General features: G+C 48.4%; 1 protein-coding gene across 1 annotated transcript in view; it reads right to left on the reverse strand.

The window, feature by feature from the left end:
* Nucleotides 1-218: 218 nt before the first annotated feature.
* The window catches only part of CALB2 (calbindin 2), a 28954-nt gene continuing 10389 nt past the window's right edge, over nucleotides 219-18783 (reverse strand). Inside the window, exons 2-11 of the mRNA XM_022583246.2 lie at nucleotides 17861-17937; nucleotides 14865-14954; nucleotides 12191-12271; nucleotides 7098-7154; nucleotides 6437-6514; nucleotides 5847-5902; nucleotides 5472-5511; nucleotides 5230-5283; nucleotides 4381-4452; nucleotides 219-901 (exon numbers count right to left, since the gene is read on the reverse strand). Coding sequence (XP_022438954.1) covers nucleotides 785-901; nucleotides 4381-4452; nucleotides 5230-5283; nucleotides 5472-5511; nucleotides 5847-5902; nucleotides 6437-6514; nucleotides 7098-7154; nucleotides 12191-12271; nucleotides 14865-14954; nucleotides 17861-17937 — 722 coding nt within the window. The 3' untranslated portion in view covers nucleotides 219-784. The remainder of the gene's footprint in view (nucleotides 902-4380; nucleotides 4453-5229; nucleotides 5284-5471; nucleotides 5512-5846; nucleotides 5903-6436; nucleotides 6515-7097; nucleotides 7155-12190; nucleotides 12272-14864; nucleotides 14955-17860; nucleotides 17938-18783) is intronic.

The following is an 18783-nucleotide window of genomic DNA, read 5'->3' on the forward strand; positions in this document are numbered from 1 at the left end:
TGGAAACAAACATGGAGCAGAGAAGTGACAGGCTGATGGAGAGAAGGCAGTGAGTGGCAAGGGAAAGTACAGCGTCCTGGGGTCCCACACCCTTGCTTCTAGTGGTTATGCCCCAGTTGGGTGGCCCCCTCACTCTCCCCACTCACTCGAGAACAGGCTCTCTCTTTGTCGGGGACTAGCGGCAGAGAGAAAGTTGACCACTCAGCCAGAACTGGGAGGGCTTCCACAGGAGAACATTTCCTTTTTATTGTCTGTAAACTCTTCTTTGGTAAACAAGAAACCCAAAGGGAAAGGGAGCACGCTGAGTCAAGGACAGGGCCGGTGCCCGCCACGAACAAGGAGCTCTGAGAAGACAGCTACACCACTAGCGAGGCGGGGCATGGAACCTGGGGGTTCGGGGTGGCTGGTGGCATAGGGGAGAGGCAGAGGGGAGGGTGCACTCTGTTGGACATAGAAGCCTAAATCATACAGCGAATGAGCTCATGCATCACAGCGAAGAGAACGAGGGACTCCCCACCTGTACCCCCGCCCACCTTCTATGCGGTTGGTGCCCCTCTGCATGCAGAGCGCTGTGACTGGTCATCCAGGGTTGGGTTGGAGGGGGCTCCAGGGGGCCCGTCAGCAGCCCCTTCTCCATCTCTTCTTTCCTGCTCTGCAGGCTGGGGTGTGTGCAGATGGCAGGGGCAGCGGGAGGGATGCTCAGGATCTCCGGGTCTGGGTGGAAGTGGCAGGGCAGCAGGGGCAGGTTTGAGGGGAGGTGGAGAAGCAGCCCCCATCCCCCCTTTTACATGGGTGGCTCACTGCAGAGGACAATCTCCAGGTCCTTGCGGTAGAGCTTCCCCGCCTCGGCCAAGGACATGACGCTCTTTTTGTAGCTGGTGAGCTGTTGGATGTTCATTTCCTAGGAGACAGAGAGGGAGAGGGTAAGAGGCTCAGAGGACGGCCCCACCTACACGGCCCAGCTGTTCATTCAGCCAGGACCTTTCCCTTATCCCATCTCAGTGCAAGTAGCTTAGAGGCACACAAAGCATGGGCCTTGGGAGTCAGAAATCCCCGGATGAAAAACACTCTCCCTTTCACTTAGTGGCTGCATTGCTTTGGGGAAAGTATTCAGCCTTTGCTGAGTCTCAGCTGCCTCGTCTGTAAAATGGGTACAGTAACAAGCCTGCCTCATTGAGGTGTTTTGATGATTACGTGAGGAAATGAATGTAAACAATACTTAGCACAGTACCTGACACACAGCATGCACTCCAAACAGTAGCTGTTGATGACAGTCATTATCTATGCATAGCTTCTCTAAATTCCTCTACCTCAGTGAGCCTCCATTTACTCAATCTGCTGGGTCCCTGCAGGTGAGGAGGAGAATGCCAGGGGAGCTCCCTGGTTTTGTCTTCAGGCCCCTTGGATCATGCTTCCCTAAAAGCCTCACCCAGCGAAACAAGGGATTCTAACTCCTTTCTCCTCCAGCGGCAAGCCTACCAGCCTACTGCTTGTTCACTGGCTCCTTGTGGCCTTGAGGGGCACTAAGACAGGTGACCCACAGACATATGCCCAGAGTCTCATACAAAATGGAGGCCAACATGTACAGAACACCAACAGCCCACATGCCTTGTGTTGCTTTGGATGGAAATAGCCGAAAGTTCTGAAATAGAGCAAAGTCATCATCAACGTTGGAAACTCAATAAACAACTGTCTTTTTCTTTCCCTTCTCCTTCCTCTTCCTCCTCCTTTTGTATGGAACACGTCGGCAGATCTTTTTTTTTTTTTTTTCAAATAGTTCCCCTTCCAGGCTGATGGGTCATTATCTCCATTCAGCTAATGAGAAAAGTGAGGTGTAAAGACTAAGGTGTTGGCTAAAGGATGGGACCAACTCTACAGCCATAAGGAGTCTTGGTCCCCTGAGTAATTCTTTACGTGGCTCACCTGCCCTCAGTGCTCCAAGGTCAGTCTTTTATTGCATCATTTGGTGACATCCCCTCACGTTACTGATTCCTGGGTTTGTGCCACCACCCAGCCCCAAGGCACTTTGCAAGCATCTCTAGCTTTGAGGGGCATCTTCACTAAAGTTGTGAAGTTCCTGGAAAAAATGTCACCTAGTCCATAACACCAGGGTGTGCCTGAGCGACCTACCACTCAATTAGGAGCTAAGGAAGTGACCCCATATATCAAGCCTGAGCTTGACAAAACCCTCCAGTTCAGTGTGGCATCAAGAGTTTTAGCAGAATGGACAGAGGGGGCTGCTTACTTTCTGTGTCTAGAAGTATTGCTTGAAGCTGAGGATGGCTTTAGCAAGTTGCAAGTGTCTTAGGACTGCTAGGAAATGTCGAAGTTTGAGCCCATCAGCCTGTCCCTCAGGAGCCTCAAACATAAATCTGCTCAGAAACCGAATCACCGTCCGTGAAGGCACCATCAAAATGGCATACATGGACTTCCCTGGTGGCGCACTGGTAAAGAATCCGCCTGCCAATGCAGGGGACACGGGTTTGAGCCCTGGTCTGGGAAGATCCCACATGCCACGGAGCAACGAAGCCCGTGCGCCACAACTACTGAGCCTGCGCTCTAGAGCCTGTGAGCCACAACTACTGAGCCCGCGTGCCACAACTACTGAAGCCTGCGTGCCTAGATCCTGTGCTCTGCAACAAGAGAAGCCATCGCAATGAGAAGCCTGCACGCGGCAATGAAGAGTAGCCCCTGCTCGCCGCAACTAGAGAAAGCCTGCATGCAGCAACGAAGACCCAACACAGCCAAAAATAAATAAAAAATAAATTTATTTTTAAAAAAAGGCATATGCATCTGCCATGTGGGCTCACCTAAAAATGGCCATTCCCCTCCCAACTCAGGGGCTGTTATTTACAAGCATGCAGCTCTCTCTACCGATTCATTCACTCAATCCCCATGTGCTAAATCTGGAGCTTAGTACAGGTGGAAGGCTCCCGGGTAAACAATTTTATTAATATCCTTGTTCTCTAATCTTCAGAGTTGTTTCCTAGCCCCAACACCTGACTCTTTTTTGTTTCCACATCTCGATTCAAGTTGTGTAGCCATATGAGTTGTCTTTTGTGGTAATCAAGAAAGAGCCTAGTTAGATGATGACCAGGAAATTCGGGTCTCTCCCAAGATTTAATGCCTGCCTTCAAGGCCCATCAGCCTCAGGCATAAAGCAGGGTGATATGGAGAATAATCATGCCTCATTAATACAATTACAGTTAAAGATATTTTCCATTACGATGCGCAACATTCCTTGGACACATAAGGATGCACAAATAATTTTCTCCTAGAGTTTGGTGCCAGGAAAACGTCTGCTGAGTTCAAACACTTGGTGAGTACTTCCTTTCTTCCTAGGAAGTATTTGCTTATAATTTGTTTTCTGCCTCTTTCAAAAAGCAATTGTAGGTAGTGTAAAGCAAAAAAATAAATTTAGGGTGAAAGAAATGAAGGGTGATATTCAGGATAAAGAAGTCGGAAGGCAGTTGGAAAGGGAGACAGATAGACTCAGAGGCTGTGATGAATTTTTTGCCCTGAAATTGAGCATTATATTTAGCTCTAGCCTGACCGCCCAGGCAGTTAGACAACGCAAGGAATTATAGAGCGTTCCTCATCTAATTAAAGAAAGCAGCAAAACCATTTTCTCAGAGAAAGACATTTTGCAGGAGGTGGAGGAAAATGCTGCCAAGACTCATCTCCCCATTCCTGTAAAAAAGTCTTTTTTGTTGGCCATGTGGCTGACACTTCCAAGAACTGGGCCACATCAAAACTGCCATGGCCTCATAGCTGCATTATTTACATCAGCCAGCAGGTAGAAGAAACCCAAGTGTCTGCCTGTGAATGGACAGATAAAATGGGGGCTAGACACACCACGGAATGTTACTGAGCCTTAAAAAGGAAGGAATTTCCGACATGTGCTACAACATGGATGAACCTTGAAGACGTTACGCTGAGTGAAATGAGCCAGACACAGAAAGATAGATACTGTATGATCTCACTTATATGAAGTATCTAGAGCAGTGAGATGCACGGAGAAAGTAGAATGATGAGTGCCAGTGGCCGGGGGCAGGCAGCAAGGGGGAGTTACTGTTTAATGGCTACAGAGTTTCAGTCTGGAAGGATGAAAAAGAGTGCTGGATGGTGGTGACAGTGGCACAACATCGTGAATGTAGTTAATGCCACTGAACTGTACTTAAAAATGGTTAAGATGGCAAACTTTTTTATGTGTATTAAAAAAAAAAATCAGTCAATTCAACCAGAAGAAAACCAAGCCAAAAAACTGCCGTTGCCTTGTTAGGGGGTGATCAGAGAGGAGCAAAACGCACTGCTCGGCCTTCCTTCCCACCCCCATCCCGCCTCCAGGACAGCACCCCACCTCCGGGCTCAGCCACTCACCTTCTTGTTTTTCTCATACAAATCCTTCAGGAGGGCGTCCAGCTCATTCTCATCAATGTAGCCACTTCCATCCTGGCGGGGAGCAGAGGGTCAGCACAGAGCCTCAGAACTCAGGCCCCATGATCCCCGACCCCAGTCTAGCTTTGCTAACGGTCTTTACTCTGAGCAAAAGAGGTGCCCAAATAACGTGTCACTTCTGACTTTACCAGTCACTGCAGGAACGGGAGGGTCCAGGGAAAACTGTTGGTAACCTTCCCTTCTGGTGTTTTTCATTTGCACTGAAATTGTAAGTGAGGTTCAAGAAGCATTTCGCTAACTCCCTGGGTGTCGAATCCCACAACAAGATGTCAGGATGAACACAGGCTATTTAAAGTTTACCCCCAAGCCTACAGTTCTAAGGAAAACCATTGGAGTCACCTACACAGGGGCAGCTAAGGGAGGGGTGACATTGGTACGGAGGGCCTCTCACTCCCCACTTCCTAGGAAGACAGCAAGATTATGACCTGGCACCAGGGGAGCAGTACTGAGCACCTCCTCTCTTTGGGTACCAACAATGTAATCACACCCTAGTTCCAGGCATAACCCTCTTCCATGAGCTATTCTCTCCTATACTTTTAAGGAACCAAAACCTTGGGTCCCACAGGCCACACACTGAAGGACATTTATCTTCTCACACAGCAGGAGATGCTGCAGGGAATCCAAAGGGACAGGAAGAAACTGCATGGCTCAGATTGCTGCTCCGACAGCTCGTTTACTCCTAAGGACCAAGGCGAGCCATTCTGGTGGGGTGGGGGTGGGGGGGCTGGAACGGGCCTCCTGCTTTTCCATCCACACCGTCCTCTGTCTTACCTTGTCGTAAAATGTGAAGATTGCGTTGAACTCCTCCGAGGTCAGCTTCATGCCCTGGAAGGCCCAAGGTATTAAAGACAGAAGCCAAAGCCCTGCAGAGAGTGTGTGTGTGGTGTGTGTGTGTGTGTGTGTGTGTGTGTGTGTGTGTGTGCGCGCGCATGCGCGCACGCTGAGGAAGGGTGAGCTCAGAGGGATGAGGGGAAGGGGGGAGGGATTGAAGAAAAGCGAAGAGGCTATTTTACCTGAAATTTAAGCAGGAAGTTTTCCTGTACAGGCAAGAGTCTGGAAAGAGAATGTTAGAGCAGCGATTAGGAGACAGAGCAGAAGCAAGAACAACTCGGACCTGCGGGGAGGGGATGCAGAAGGAGCATCTGTAGTTATGGAAACGATCTCTGAGCACTTAATAATCAGGTGTCAGTGGAAAGTTCTAAAAAGAGGGAGACGGAACGTTGAGGTGATGATGATCATGATTTGATCTAACTTTGATTTGTGCTTCAGGACACCTGACCTGTCACCTTCCCCACTGATTGATCTTGGCGGTAGGGACGGTAGCACAGGGATGATCTGCAGGGATCTTGTGAAAAGCGATGCTGGGGTGAGTGAGGGCAGGCACTTACCGGGACATCTCCGAGAGGCCCAGTTTGCCGTCCCCGTTCAAGTCAAACATCCGTAGCTGTTGGGGACAGAAAGTGGTGTCTGGGTTATTTGTTTTGACTTTCTCTCATGTCGGACCTTGGCCTGCCATCCCCTGTACTGGAGAGGAAGGAGGATGGGGGAGTATGCTCATGTGTCCTCTGAGGTCACCTGGTGGCAGGGACCAGCATGGGCTGAATCGGTCACTGGGGAGACAGCAGGGACTTGGTCATGGCTCCCCTCCCCCTTTCTCAGGGACAGGGCCGCAGAAGACAGCAGACCAGCACCGAAGGCCCACCCTCTCCAAGTTTATCCTCTCCTGGAGCTGTGGAGGCTGTCATGGAAACAGATGCTCCCGTCTTACACTGTCCCAGGAGCATTTGGCTGAGTGGGGACCTCAAGAGAGAGGGTGCAGGGCCCATGAACTAGCATCCCTCTTGCTGGCTGCCACTGGGAGTCACCTCTCCTGGACCTGAAGAATCAGCCGACTAGCGACCCCACAAACCCCGAATCCCACCGATTTGGGGCCCGTGTCCTGCACCCCTGGGGAGGAGGGATACTTTCAGCCACTCACTATGGTTTGGGTGTACTCTTGGAGCTTAGGTTCATCATATGGTCGGTTCGCCTTCTTCAGCAGGTCAGACAGGAATCCCTGGAATACCAAAGTCCTCTTCAGAGCTCCCAGTTCAGGCTGTCTGTCCCTGACTCACTTACCTGCTCCTTCAGACGGTCACTCAACACTGTTTTCCGGGGCACATCATTTGCGTAGCTTGCAGCCCTCACAATTCCCTCACCCCTTAATGCTTGTGGAGTAACCCTGAAGGGGGAGGGAGCTGCTGGATGCAACCTCACCCCATAGGCCAGGCAGTAGAAACTGGCTCTGGCTCCTCAGAGAGCCCAGGACACATGCTAAGCAGTGCCTGGGACTCCTTGGGTCCAGAGGAATTTAGGGGTAGACGTGCAAGCGAGAAGGCCAAACTGCTGGAATGCCTGTCCTGGGCACTGACGTGCAGAGGAACGTGAACTGGTTGAACTCCTACAGCTCTGTGTTGCTGATTTCACATGGCTGAACATGTCCAACCATTCAGAGCTGGGCCTGAGTATCCCAAAGCAGACCACACACCTACATTCCTCACCCACCCTCTCCTCCCTCCCCAGGTTCCTTAAACCCACCACCACTTTGGTCTCAGGCCCATTCTCTGCGCCCTCCATGCCCTCTCCAAGGCTCATCTTACCTTGAGTTCGTTGGCTTCGATGTAGCCGCTTCTGTCTGTGTCATACTTCCGCCAAGCCTGGAATGGGAATGTCAACCTATTCACAAAGATTTATCCACACCTATAAGCTTCCCTCCATCTTCCTTTAACGGGCCAGGCCGGGTCTTGATATTCAAGAATATTACAATGAGATGGGGACATGGAGATGGTCTAGACCAGTCCCTTCCATGTCGCAGTTGAAGAGATAAGGGAAGGTGTCTTGGCCAAGGTCACAGAGAAGAAAACAAGCCTGCTGGGACAAGGTCTCCTTACTGTAACTGGCTTCAGGATCATCTTGTAACCAGGGTTATGGTTTTCTAAGGTGTTAACCAGGCAGATTTTTACCAGGGCCAGCACTATGATCTGTTGGATCCCATTTTTGCTGTGGGTATATTGGGTGTCCTTTTACTGTTCTGGAAGCTTCTCATTCTCCGCGTGGGAGTTGGGAGCAAGGGTAAGAACCCTCTGGAAGGGGCAGAAGCAGGCTTTGGTTACTCCTCATTGTACTGCGTCCTCAACCCCTCCACCACGATGCATATGGCAGCCACGTCTGAAGGTGGAACAGAATTGGCAGTTTGTTTAGACTATCCCAAGGCCACTCCCCCATCTTTCTGATAAAAAACATCGCCCCATTTTTTTTAGGAAACCACCCCTCTCTCATGCTCAGTCCACATGGTTCCAGAGGGGCTGATCCATCTCCAGAGGGAGGCATGTGATCTAGGCCTAGACAATCGGTCCATCACTGGATCTTGCTCCATACTGGTTCTGGGCTCTGATCTGAGTCCCAGTTATTCAGTACATGCATTGGGTCCCTGTGAGGGACCAGAGAACTGCCTGCTGACCACAGCATCTGGGGGATCAAAGAGAAGCAGAGCTTCAGCAGGTGATATGGGTCTGACCACCTCCTTCCTCTCTATTCTGGCCATCTGAGCAGGAGCAGACATCACACAGGAGAAACAAGGAAAAACAGTTGGAATGGTTTTAAAATGTCCACCAATTCTTCACCTCCCTAGTTTCCCTCTCCTTGAATGTGGACTGAACTTAGTGACTCACTTCTAATGAATAGAACACAGCAGATACGGCAGTGTGTGGCTTCCAAGCCTAGGTCATAAAGACATTGAGGCTTCCTTCTTGTTCTGCCTCTTTGATCACTCACTCTGGAGGAAGCCAGGTGCCACGTCATAAGGACACTCAAGCAGCCCTATAGAAAGGCTCATGTAGTGAGAAACTGAGGCCCCTTGCCAACAGCCACGTGAGTGCACCACCTTGGAAGTGCATCTTCCGGCTCCAGTCAAGCCTTCAGATGACTGCAGCCCAGCTGACATCTTGACTCTGAACCAGAGCCACTTGGCTGAGCTGTTACCAAATTTCCAACCACAGAAACTGAGAGATAATAAATGTTTGTTGCCTTAGGCTGGTAAATTTTGGGGGGTAATTTGTCACACAGCGATAGTTAACTAATACAATGGTCCTGAAAAAATCTGGTCCTGAATGCAGCTGTCCTGAAGCCCCAGTGTTTAACCCAGTCTATCTTGTGGGGAGGCGGGGGTACCATGGTGGGGGATGAGAGTGGGTGTATCTGTGACAAACGGCCCAGAGAACCCTGTTTCCCTAATCTTTGGTCTATTTTGGTGCCTGATCACAGTTCTTAGATTTTCTTCCAAGTTTTCTTCCCTTGATTTTTATTCCCTTCTCCCTCAGCTCCAAACAGCACAGTTAGATACCAGCAACTTGATTTTCTGAAAGTCAGCAGGCGCTAATTCTTTTCCCAAATTTGATCTCCTGTCTCCTCAACTTCTCCACATCATGTCCCCCACTTTAAAAAAAGTTTTTATTGTGGTTGATTTACAATGTTGTGTTAGTTTCTGGTGTACAGCAAAGTGATTCAGAAATATATATATATATATATACACACACACACGCACACACACACATACACACGCATATATATATATATTTTTTTTCCATTATGGTTTATCACAGGATATTGAATATAGTTCCCTGTGCTATACAGCAGGACCTTGTTGTTTATCCATTCTATATATAATAGTTTGCATCTGCTAGTCCCAAACTTCCAATCCATCCTTCCCCCACCCCACCTCCCCCTTGGCAGCCACAAGTCTGTTCCCTATATCTGTGAATCCATTTCTATTTTGTAGATAAGTTCATTTGTGTCATATTTTAGATTCCATATATCAGTGATATCATATGGTATTTGTCTTTCTCTTTCTGACTTAGTATGATAATCTCTAGCTCCATCCATGTAGCTGCAAATGGCATTATTTCATTCCTCCTTTATGGCTGAGTAATATTTCATTATATATATGTACCACACATTCGTCTGTTGATGGCATGTCCCCCTTTTATTGTGAGGAGTGTGAGAATGTATAGATATTTTAGGATCTTTCTTCCATACCAGCAAACTAGGCTGTGTAATTCTCATGGTATAGTAGTGGCTCAAAAAATTTGATCCTGATTTTTTAAAAAGTTATGAGATATGAGCAAGTCCCAATAAAAAGGTAGATTTATTCTACGTACAACTTGGGTAAATGATTTTTGATTAGGGGAGAGTTCTTTCTTTGGGGAAAGAAAATGCTCGGCTCCATCAAAATATTCCTTCCCATGCTCCGAAAGCCCGCCCTTGAGTAAGCACAAAGAAATATGTGCAGATTTTCAAATATGACTTCACCAACCACCTGCATGCCTTTAGTGTATAGGAATTTAGTTCATCTAGGTTGAGTCTTGACTGCGAGAAAAAGGCAGATACCCCCTAAATTGCCTCAGGGGAGGATAACCTGAAGGGACCCCAGTCCTCCCAGAAAGCAAAGCAGCCAGCTGCTTTCGGAGTGAGATCATCCTAGCAGTTCTGACCTCCCTCCTTCCCTCTCTCCCTCCCTCCCTGGATCCACCCCCAGCTCCATGCTCTCACGCTGGACTTCTCTTTCCATCCCGTACTTTGTGCTCAGCCATCACAAAGTATGGTCATTATTCTCTTCCCATTCAAGGAAAAGAGTTCAAGAAACCTGGGCTTTGTGAAATCTCAAAGAAATCCTGAGGTGTCACTTACGTTAGAAATTAAAATGTTGGGATGAGCAGTGGGATGGAAGCATCTGGCAGCACAAACCTTTCAGGGCTACAGAGGGGCCATTTCATGTTTCCAGCTGATAAAGATGGAATGAATGGACAGCCCCAGGAGGGGATGGTCCTGTAGGATGATGGGGTCCCAGGAAACCTGTGGGATGGGGGTGGCGTTGGCTCAGTAGTTATTCTGGGGCTTAAAGGATAAAGGCAGGTAAAATATGGAACCATGTCAACTACACAGAGAGAAACCACTGATGATTTAGAGAGAGATCCCCTCCTCTTTAAGCATCTCTGCCCCCTGCAAGCTGTCATCCCCATTCTCCTGATCATAGGTGGAAGGGAGGCCAATCTCTGGCCGCCTCCCTATCAGGAAAGGAGTAATCAAGTATAAACGCTCCCTTTTCTACAGACAGAAAAACGGACACTCACAAAAGCAGCACCCTGACAAGTTCTATGTATAGGCGGACTTTTCCTCCTAGACAGGCAAGGGGGGAACTAAGAACAGAATCCAGCCTGTCAATGACCAGCTTATGGAATTTTGCCATAGTGAAAAAGCTGGAGAAAATCCTTTAAAGCACAATAAAATTAAATCCATATCTGATGCTTAGGCAAGCTACCACTTAAAAAAATGAGTCTTCTGCCCTAAGAATCCATTATTTCTAACTGACTTTCTATCTGTATGGGGAACTCACTGCCATGTGTGTTTCTGGACTAGCTCTCCAGTCATGTTTAAGCAGTGAATCAGGGACAGGGGATTACCGGTGGCTAGAAATGGATTTAACATGACAAATGGCGACTGGAGTTGTGTTGAAGGCTAGTCATTATTTATCACAGCAGGCACTGTGTGTGCGTGTGTGTGTGGGTGGTATGGGTTGAATTTCACCTTGAGGGACACATACATTGAATCGCTAGGGTGCAGAGCCCCAGAAAAATAGCAAAAATAACTGGTAGTTCGCCGGACATCAGCATTAGTAATATATTTGGTTAAACCGCATGGAATTTCCAATTTTTGTAAATAAAGAATGGTTAAATATGAGCAATTTCACATGGATCAATCTATCAATTGCATATTACTCAAAAGACACTTGAGTTTGGATGTCCTATTTCCCATGAGGATCTCAAAGAATTGCTGCTGCAAAGATGGCAACATCCATTTTAAAGATGGACAGTGAAGCCCAGACCACAGTCAAAGACCAAACCTGGAAGATACTGGAAACTGGAATTCTCACTGGGCTTTTCCAGTTTTAGAATGGTACCTAAATCCATCCTTCTCAAGAATGCTCCTTGGAACTCTGAATTCCAGGAACACTAATGCTATTGAGTGAGAAGGAACTATGAAAGATTCTGGAGGCAAACCAAGTGAAACAGGTCTCCTTACTGCAGGATTTCTCAGAGCTTGTAATATGCAAATATCTATGGCAAATACCCAAATGGGAAGTGGTGTGTACACATTATTTTCCAAAGGTACTTTACCCAAGCTTGCTTCTCACCTTATTCCCCACACTTTAACGTGCACACACGTCACCTGGGGATCTTGCTAAAATGTAGATTCTGATTCAGTGGGTCAGGGACTCTGCATTTCTTTCTCTCTTTTTTTTGCGGTACGCGGGCCTCTCACTGTTGTGGCCTCTCCCATTGCGGAGCACAGGCTCCGGACGCGCAGGCTCAGCGGCCATGGCTCACGGGCCCAGCCGCTCCGCGGCATGTGGGATCTTCCCAGACCGGGACACGAACCCGTGTCCCCTGCCTCGGCAGGCGGACTCTCAACCACTGTGCCACCAGGGAAGCCCGGGACTCTGTGTTTCTAACAAGCACCCAGGTGGTGGCGACATTGTTGCTCCTGGTCCATGGACCACATTTTGAGTAGTTGAGCTACTCAAAAGGGGTTTAGTGTCTTCCAGGGACCATTCCCAGGCATTGGGTGGGCCTGGCTCTGAACACGAGAGAAAGTCAGGCCCCGATGTACAAAAGAGAAGGCAGCGCCTTGGTCTCACCTCCATAAACTCGGTGCTGGAGCCCACATGCTGCCTGAAGCACAGAAGGAAGTTCTCCTCCGTCGGCAAGATCTGCGCCAGCTGTGGGGATCAGAGAGCAACAGTAATATTACGGAGAGCCCTGCCAGGAAGCAAACAGACTTTCCTGCAGGAAGGATGGAAACCAGCCAGTGGCAAGGCAGCATGGGAGTCACATTTTGCTCCATTTTGCTTCCTTTCTTGAGAACAGGGGCTGACAGCCCTTCAAAGGGGAAGAAGGATGTTCTGAGAAGCACTTCTGGGTCACCCCCAAACCTTCAGGTATTAGCAGCTGGAGGGACAGAAAGTGGTTTCACTTTAAAACGCGAGTATCCAGACTCAAAAGAATACTTAATAGATGATTCCATATATATAATTCTAGAAAATGCAAACTAATCTGAGTGCAGGAGGGCCTGACCAGACAGAGGAACATTTTGGGGGTGATGGAGATGCGTATTTTGATTGTGGTGGTGATTACATGGCTGTATACAGCTGTCTAAACTCATGGAATTTTACACTTCAAATCGATACTGCTTATTATATGTAAATTATACCACAACATATCCGATTTTTAAAAAACTGCAAGTACTCTTGTGCCGCAAACACTGTTGGCTGCCCCCCTCCACCCCCAATGGGCTTCCCCTCTTCTCTGCTCCCAGCATGCTTGAGTCACAGGCAGATCCTGATTAGTCTCAACTAGATGTGATAATCCCATTTCCCTGGCCAGTGATTGGCTTATGGCTAGACATGTGACCTACTCCTGGCCAATGAAATGTGAGGGGCGGTCTACTGCGGGTACCCCTGGGAAAGATTTCCTTATCAGGGACCAAATGAGATGGGCCCCTTCTGCATCTGGATGTGATGCCTGGAACTGCTCTAGCCAGCTTGCTACCAGCCTGAGGATGAAGCTGTTTTAGGGGTGGAGAACAGAACCAAGAGAACTGCCGAGAAGCAGGGCTGGAGACCTTGTCTCCTTCACCAGGGGTCAGTCCTTCTCATGGCCTTTCTCATTAGGAGCCTCTCATAGTTTAAGCTAAGAGTCAGTATATTATGGCCCATGAGCCAAATCTGGCTCAATGCCTGTTTCTGTAAATAAACTTGTATTGGAACATGGTAGGGCCCTTTCGTTTACATTACTGTTTGTGGTTGTTCTGTGCCACAGAGCAGAGTTGTTGAAGGCAGGGTTTACAGCTTGCAAACCCTAAAACACTGACCATAGTCTGGAACTTTACAGAAAAAGCCTGCCAACCCCTGGTTTAAGCCCATTTGAGTCAGGATGCTCTGAGGCCTGCAGTTTAGGCATCTATAGGGATGGTCTTGGTGCTTTTCACAGATCACCGTTAACTAGGCTGGTAGCCCATCCCTCAGCTGCTGTGAAGGATGACCGCTGGTGGCTCATTGCTGCCCCCTGCAGGAGAACTGCCCTCCACCAAACTGCCCCAGCCATCCTCCCCTCCGAACCCCATCCTGGAGGGGGCAGCTTGCATCCAACGCCTGATTGACATAGGGGTACAAAGGGCCATCCTACCGCTTGCTTCAAGGTGGGGCCAACCCCGTGGCGCAATCCACACTCCAGAGCCCCCCATGAGATCAGGCCAAGACGAGGCTCCAGCTGAGACCACGCGCTTGCTTAGCTTCTTGCTCTGCCCTTTCCTGTTGCTCTCTCCTCCCTTCTCTTGAAATCCTACCCACGAATCTCTGTCTCAGTCTCTCCTTCCAGGGCACTGACCTAAGGCACCATGGCAACCAATTCACCGCGGGAGGAGTTCTGCCCTCCTTTATGTGCCACTGTCATCATTCTGGACCACTTGACCGTGGGTTGCAGACTGATTTCCAGAGGTGTCTGGTTAGGCCTGCACACACAGGCACATGTAGATGTGTCTGTATGAGTGTATGTGTGTATATATAAATTGTTAAACAAGGAGGCCATTAGACTAAGGCAGCCTTAATGCCTTAGTAGCCTACGTTAGCAAACCAAAGTCTAAACAAACAGCCAAAGCAGCCAACTAGGCTTTCCTGAATGATGCGGCCAATCAAATAATTTCCTTGCTTTGTAACTGGCTCTTCCGTATAAACGTCTTTCCCGTAGCTCCCATTGGTAGAGTGTTCCTAACTATTTTAGGTTCGGCGCTGGCCCATTTGAATGGATTTTTGCTCCAATAAACTCTTAAAATTTTTAACATGCCTCAGTTTATCTTTTAGCAATATGTATATATCTATGCACATCAATACACACATATGAATGTATGTGTGTGTATATATTAATATATATGAATTATACATGCTACATATATAAATTCTATACACACACACCTTTGGATGCCTTAAGGTGGCGCATGAACTCTCCTGTTCTTCAAACTTCACTCTCTCTTCTGTCTTAAACTGAGCTCATCACACATTTATAGTACCCGTTGGACCCTGAGAGCATTGAAAGTCTTCATCCCTGTCTTAGGCCAATGTGTGTTGCTTCCTCGTTCCTTGTGAGTCAAAGGAAAAGCTCCATCTGTTCTCTTTCATCAGCCTAAGTGCTGGGAGGGGTGGTGGGGCTTCAAGACCACCACCTCACTCGGATCCCTAGAAGGACTCCTGTGCATGGGAGAGGCACAGGCAACCGACGGCCCTTCCGTGTAGCTCTTAGCAGGATACTAGGACTCACCTCTGCCATCTCGATTTTCCCATCTGCGTTCTTGTCATACTTCTGCATGAATTCCTTCATCTTCTCCCCAAGGTTGTCACTCTTCGACATCTGCAGAAAGACAAAGGGCGCTGATTTTGCTGCTGGGTCCCCTGCGAACCGTGGATCTCTCACCCTCTTGGTGCAGCAATGGTGGGGAATCATTCTGCACCCCAAATATGCAGGCATGGAACCAGGTTGAACCAATGCTCTGAGTAATCAGGGCTGCACCCTTTCCCTTTTTAGGGTTCCTCCAAATCTAAGTGTTCTCTCTCTTTTTTAAAATTTATTATTTATTTATTAATGTCTGCGTTGGGTCTTCGTTGCTGTGTGCGAGCCCTCTCCAGTTGCAGCGAGCGGGGGCCGCTCTTTGCCGCGGTGCACGGGCCTCCCATTGCAGTGGCCTCTCCTGCTGTGGAGCACAGGCCCCAGGAGCACGGGCTTCGGTAGTTGTGGCACGTGGGCTCAGCAGTTGTGGCTTGGGCTCTAGAGCGCAGGCTCAGTACCTGTGGCGCACGGGCTTAGTTGCTCCACAGCACGTGGGATCCTCCTGGACCAGGGCTCAGACCCGTGTCTCCTGCATTGGCAGGCGACTCTTAACCACTGCGCCACCAGGGAAGCCCTAAGTGTTCTCTTCTTTGAGGCTCAATCACATTATTTTCAAAGGGAAACAGAACATATGGATGTGCTCTGTACCACATAAGTAAACATGCCCGCCTGCCTTTGAGATGGATTAAACCATAAGTCTACCAGAAGGGTGAGGACTTATTTCCATCACTCAGATGTGAGAACTCAGGCCCCAACATTTCATTGAGGCAGCTTCTAATAAGCCCAACCTATTGCAGGGGCCCCCAATAAGTTCTAGACATTCCACCAGAGCAAAGGTGATTGATCATTTTCTTCTTTAAAGACTAACTGGAAATTCTACAATGCTTTTCACTCTGATTTTAGGCTAGGAAGAATGTGACCAGAAAGTCTATATAGTTGAGGGGTCATTTAAAGAGTCCACTAGATGAATGTGACTACTAAAAAGGCAGAGAGCTTCAAAAGTTCTATTGCGCCATCACCGCCTAACTTAAGTCTAAGGTTCTCTTGAAGTTCTCAGAGCTTCTCTTCGCTTGGGGTGCTGCTTGTTAAGTGTTTGCATTAGTGAGCTCTTCTTTATCCCTAATCAGTGATGAATCATCTTGGCATCTGAAGCCTCTTCGCTTCTCTAACGGCTTTCTGGTGGGTTGTGTGTTTCCTAGGATTGGGCCAAGGAAAATTCTACCAATTCTTAGAGTCTTTTGTTTTTGACCTTTTGGACTGGTCTCAGTTTGCCCATATGTATTTATTTATCAACATTTATCACGTTACGTCTACAAATGTGCCTGGAATGAGCCTAGGCCCTTATCAGAAATGTGGCCATCCTGTTTGCTTTCCACAACAGTCCCCATGATGTTAGTAGCCTGTCCATTTTACACACAAACGGAGGCTGAGATGACGTGACTTGTCCTGAGGTCACCAGCTAGTATCGTCAGAATTTGAACCCATGACTCTTGTTTCCAAGGCCAGTATTTTTTCTACCACAGAACAGCTGCTCTGAGATCCAGTCCGGGGTGATGTTAGTTGAGAATGTTGTTGACAGACTTGAAAATCACCCCTGATGCCATCTGAGGAAGGGAATGACTAAGAGAAGGATTTCAGATTTGAAGCACTTTGTAAAAACACATTCCTCTATCTACCCCACGATCCCAGAACCAGTTGTGAAGTCTGTGTTTTCTGTGATCCGGGCTTCATTATCCTAGTAATGATGGGTGACGGGGGACTGTTGATAAACAAACCCATGAATCACCTCCATCACTTAAGCCCGTCGCCTGGACATCCTCCTCACCAGGGCGCACTGACAAGCTCTGAACCAGGTGTTCACCAGTGGATTTGTGACTCATCTCCCAAAGCGCTCCATGAAGACTTGCTAATAAGCAGTGGATTGGCCAACAGACATGCAGCAGGGGAGAGTAGAGAGACCACCCCCCCGACCAAAGGACCCGCAGGAGCTGGCGGGGAGGGAGTTGGTCTAACTCCATATATTCGAGAACCAGACATGGGAATCACAACAGACTAGCTCCAATCACCTTACCTTTTCAATATTTCAGACGGTCCCCCAAAAGGCTTTAGTGAAGTCAGTCATGCCAGGTTGGCACGTGGGGAAACAATATGCCTGCCGTTAAGGGCCTGGGACATGATTTGCAGTCACTTCAGGCCATGAAGGGCAGTCTGACACATGCACACATGAGCCAGTACGATCTGGCTCAGATGCTGGTTTGGAGCAATCCTCCACTTTCCTCTAGGTCCTTGCCGAGGTTCCAACCTTGGTTGGTCTAGAACAGTGGTTCTGTAGTGGGGACGATTCTGCATCCCCTGCAGGGGACATTTAGCAATGTCCAGAGACATTTTTGATTGTCACAATTTGGAGGGGTGCTACTAGCATCTCATGGGTAGAGGCCAGGGATGCTGCTAATCATCCTACAATGCCAGGGACAGCCCCCCGTGACGAAGAGTCACCACCCCAAATGTCATTAGTGCCGAGGCTGAGAAACTCCAGTCTTGAACAAAGGCACTTGAAACCCCCCTAGGCATCCAATCTTGAGTCATGACCCCTCTGAGCATATTAGGTAGGCTATGGACTCTTCCCTAGGAAAAAATACTTTTTATACACACAGACGCAGACACAAACTTTTGCAGTTTTGGGCAGTTTATCAACCCCCGGTACCCATGAACACCCCTCAATCCCAGACACCCAGAGATAGTGAGGTAAGGTACTCTTTTAAGGGAGTATTTCAATTTTTAAAATCCTTCCAGATAAAAGAAAAACTCTAAGGGTCAAGACCAGAGATGTCAGGCTGCTGATGGAATGTATGACCTAGGACAGACAATGCTCAAAGCCATGGTCAGGATGACAGAAAATTCCAAACAATGGGAGAGGGGTCTGGGCTTACCATGCCAGAGCCTTTTCTTGCCTTCTCCAGTTCTTGGAAAAAGTTTTCTAGCTCTTTACCTTCAATATACCCATTTCCTGCAAAGATAGCAAAGAAAAAAAGCAATGAACCTCAGAGCTAAGTAGTAAAACTTATGGTGGATGGGTGGGGTGGAGAAATGGGGGGCTTCATTGAGAACTTGTTCTCCTCAGTGGTCAAGCAGGTGTCTGGGCCAGCCCTGGACTGTTAGGGATGTGGGTCCTGCCCTCTGGCCATTTGCAACCATAGAGATCCAAGATTAATAACGGTGTTGCCTTTGTGATATACATTCAGTAGTCAGAGACTGGGAGGGACTAGCGTGTGGGCCATGCTGGCAGAGGGAGCTGGGAGCTATCTGTCCGTAGCCAGCTGGGCAGGCAGCAGGAGCTGCAGATCTGACAGGGGACAACAGGTCATCAGCCTCGAGATTTGTCAGCAGGTGGCAAGCCCTGGTCAGTAGGGCGAATGAGGTCAGAGGCAGAACTTGGGTCTTTGGGGTAGGAGGGTGTACTGAGTTGAAGAGTGTCCCCCAGGGACTTCCCTTGTGGTCCAGCGGTTCGGACTCCATACTTCCACTGCAGGGGGCACGGGTTCAATCACTGGTTGGGGAACCAAGATCCCGCAAGCCGCTCAGTGCAGCCAAAAAAATAATAATAATAAAGTAGACTTTATAATAAAAAAAAAAGTGTCCCCCCAGAATCCATGTCCACCTGGAACTCAGGATGTGACCTTATTTGGAAATAGGGTCTTTGCATATGTAATTAGTTAAGATGAGGTCATACTAGATTAGGGTGGGCCCTAAATCCAATGACTGGTGTCCTTATAAGAAGGCCAAGTGAAGACACAAAGACACACCGGGAAGAAGGCCACATGAAGACAGAGGCAGAGATTGGAGTGATGCATCT

The sequence above is a fragment of the Delphinapterus leucas genome, chromosome 20, assembly GCF_059928025.1.
Source record: "Delphinapterus leucas isolate spDelLeu-1000000601 "Yukka" chromosome 20, BTC_Dleu_Yukka2, whole genome shotgun sequence".
Taxonomy (NCBI): domain Eukaryota; kingdom Metazoa; phylum Chordata; class Mammalia; order Artiodactyla; family Monodontidae; genus Delphinapterus; species Delphinapterus leucas.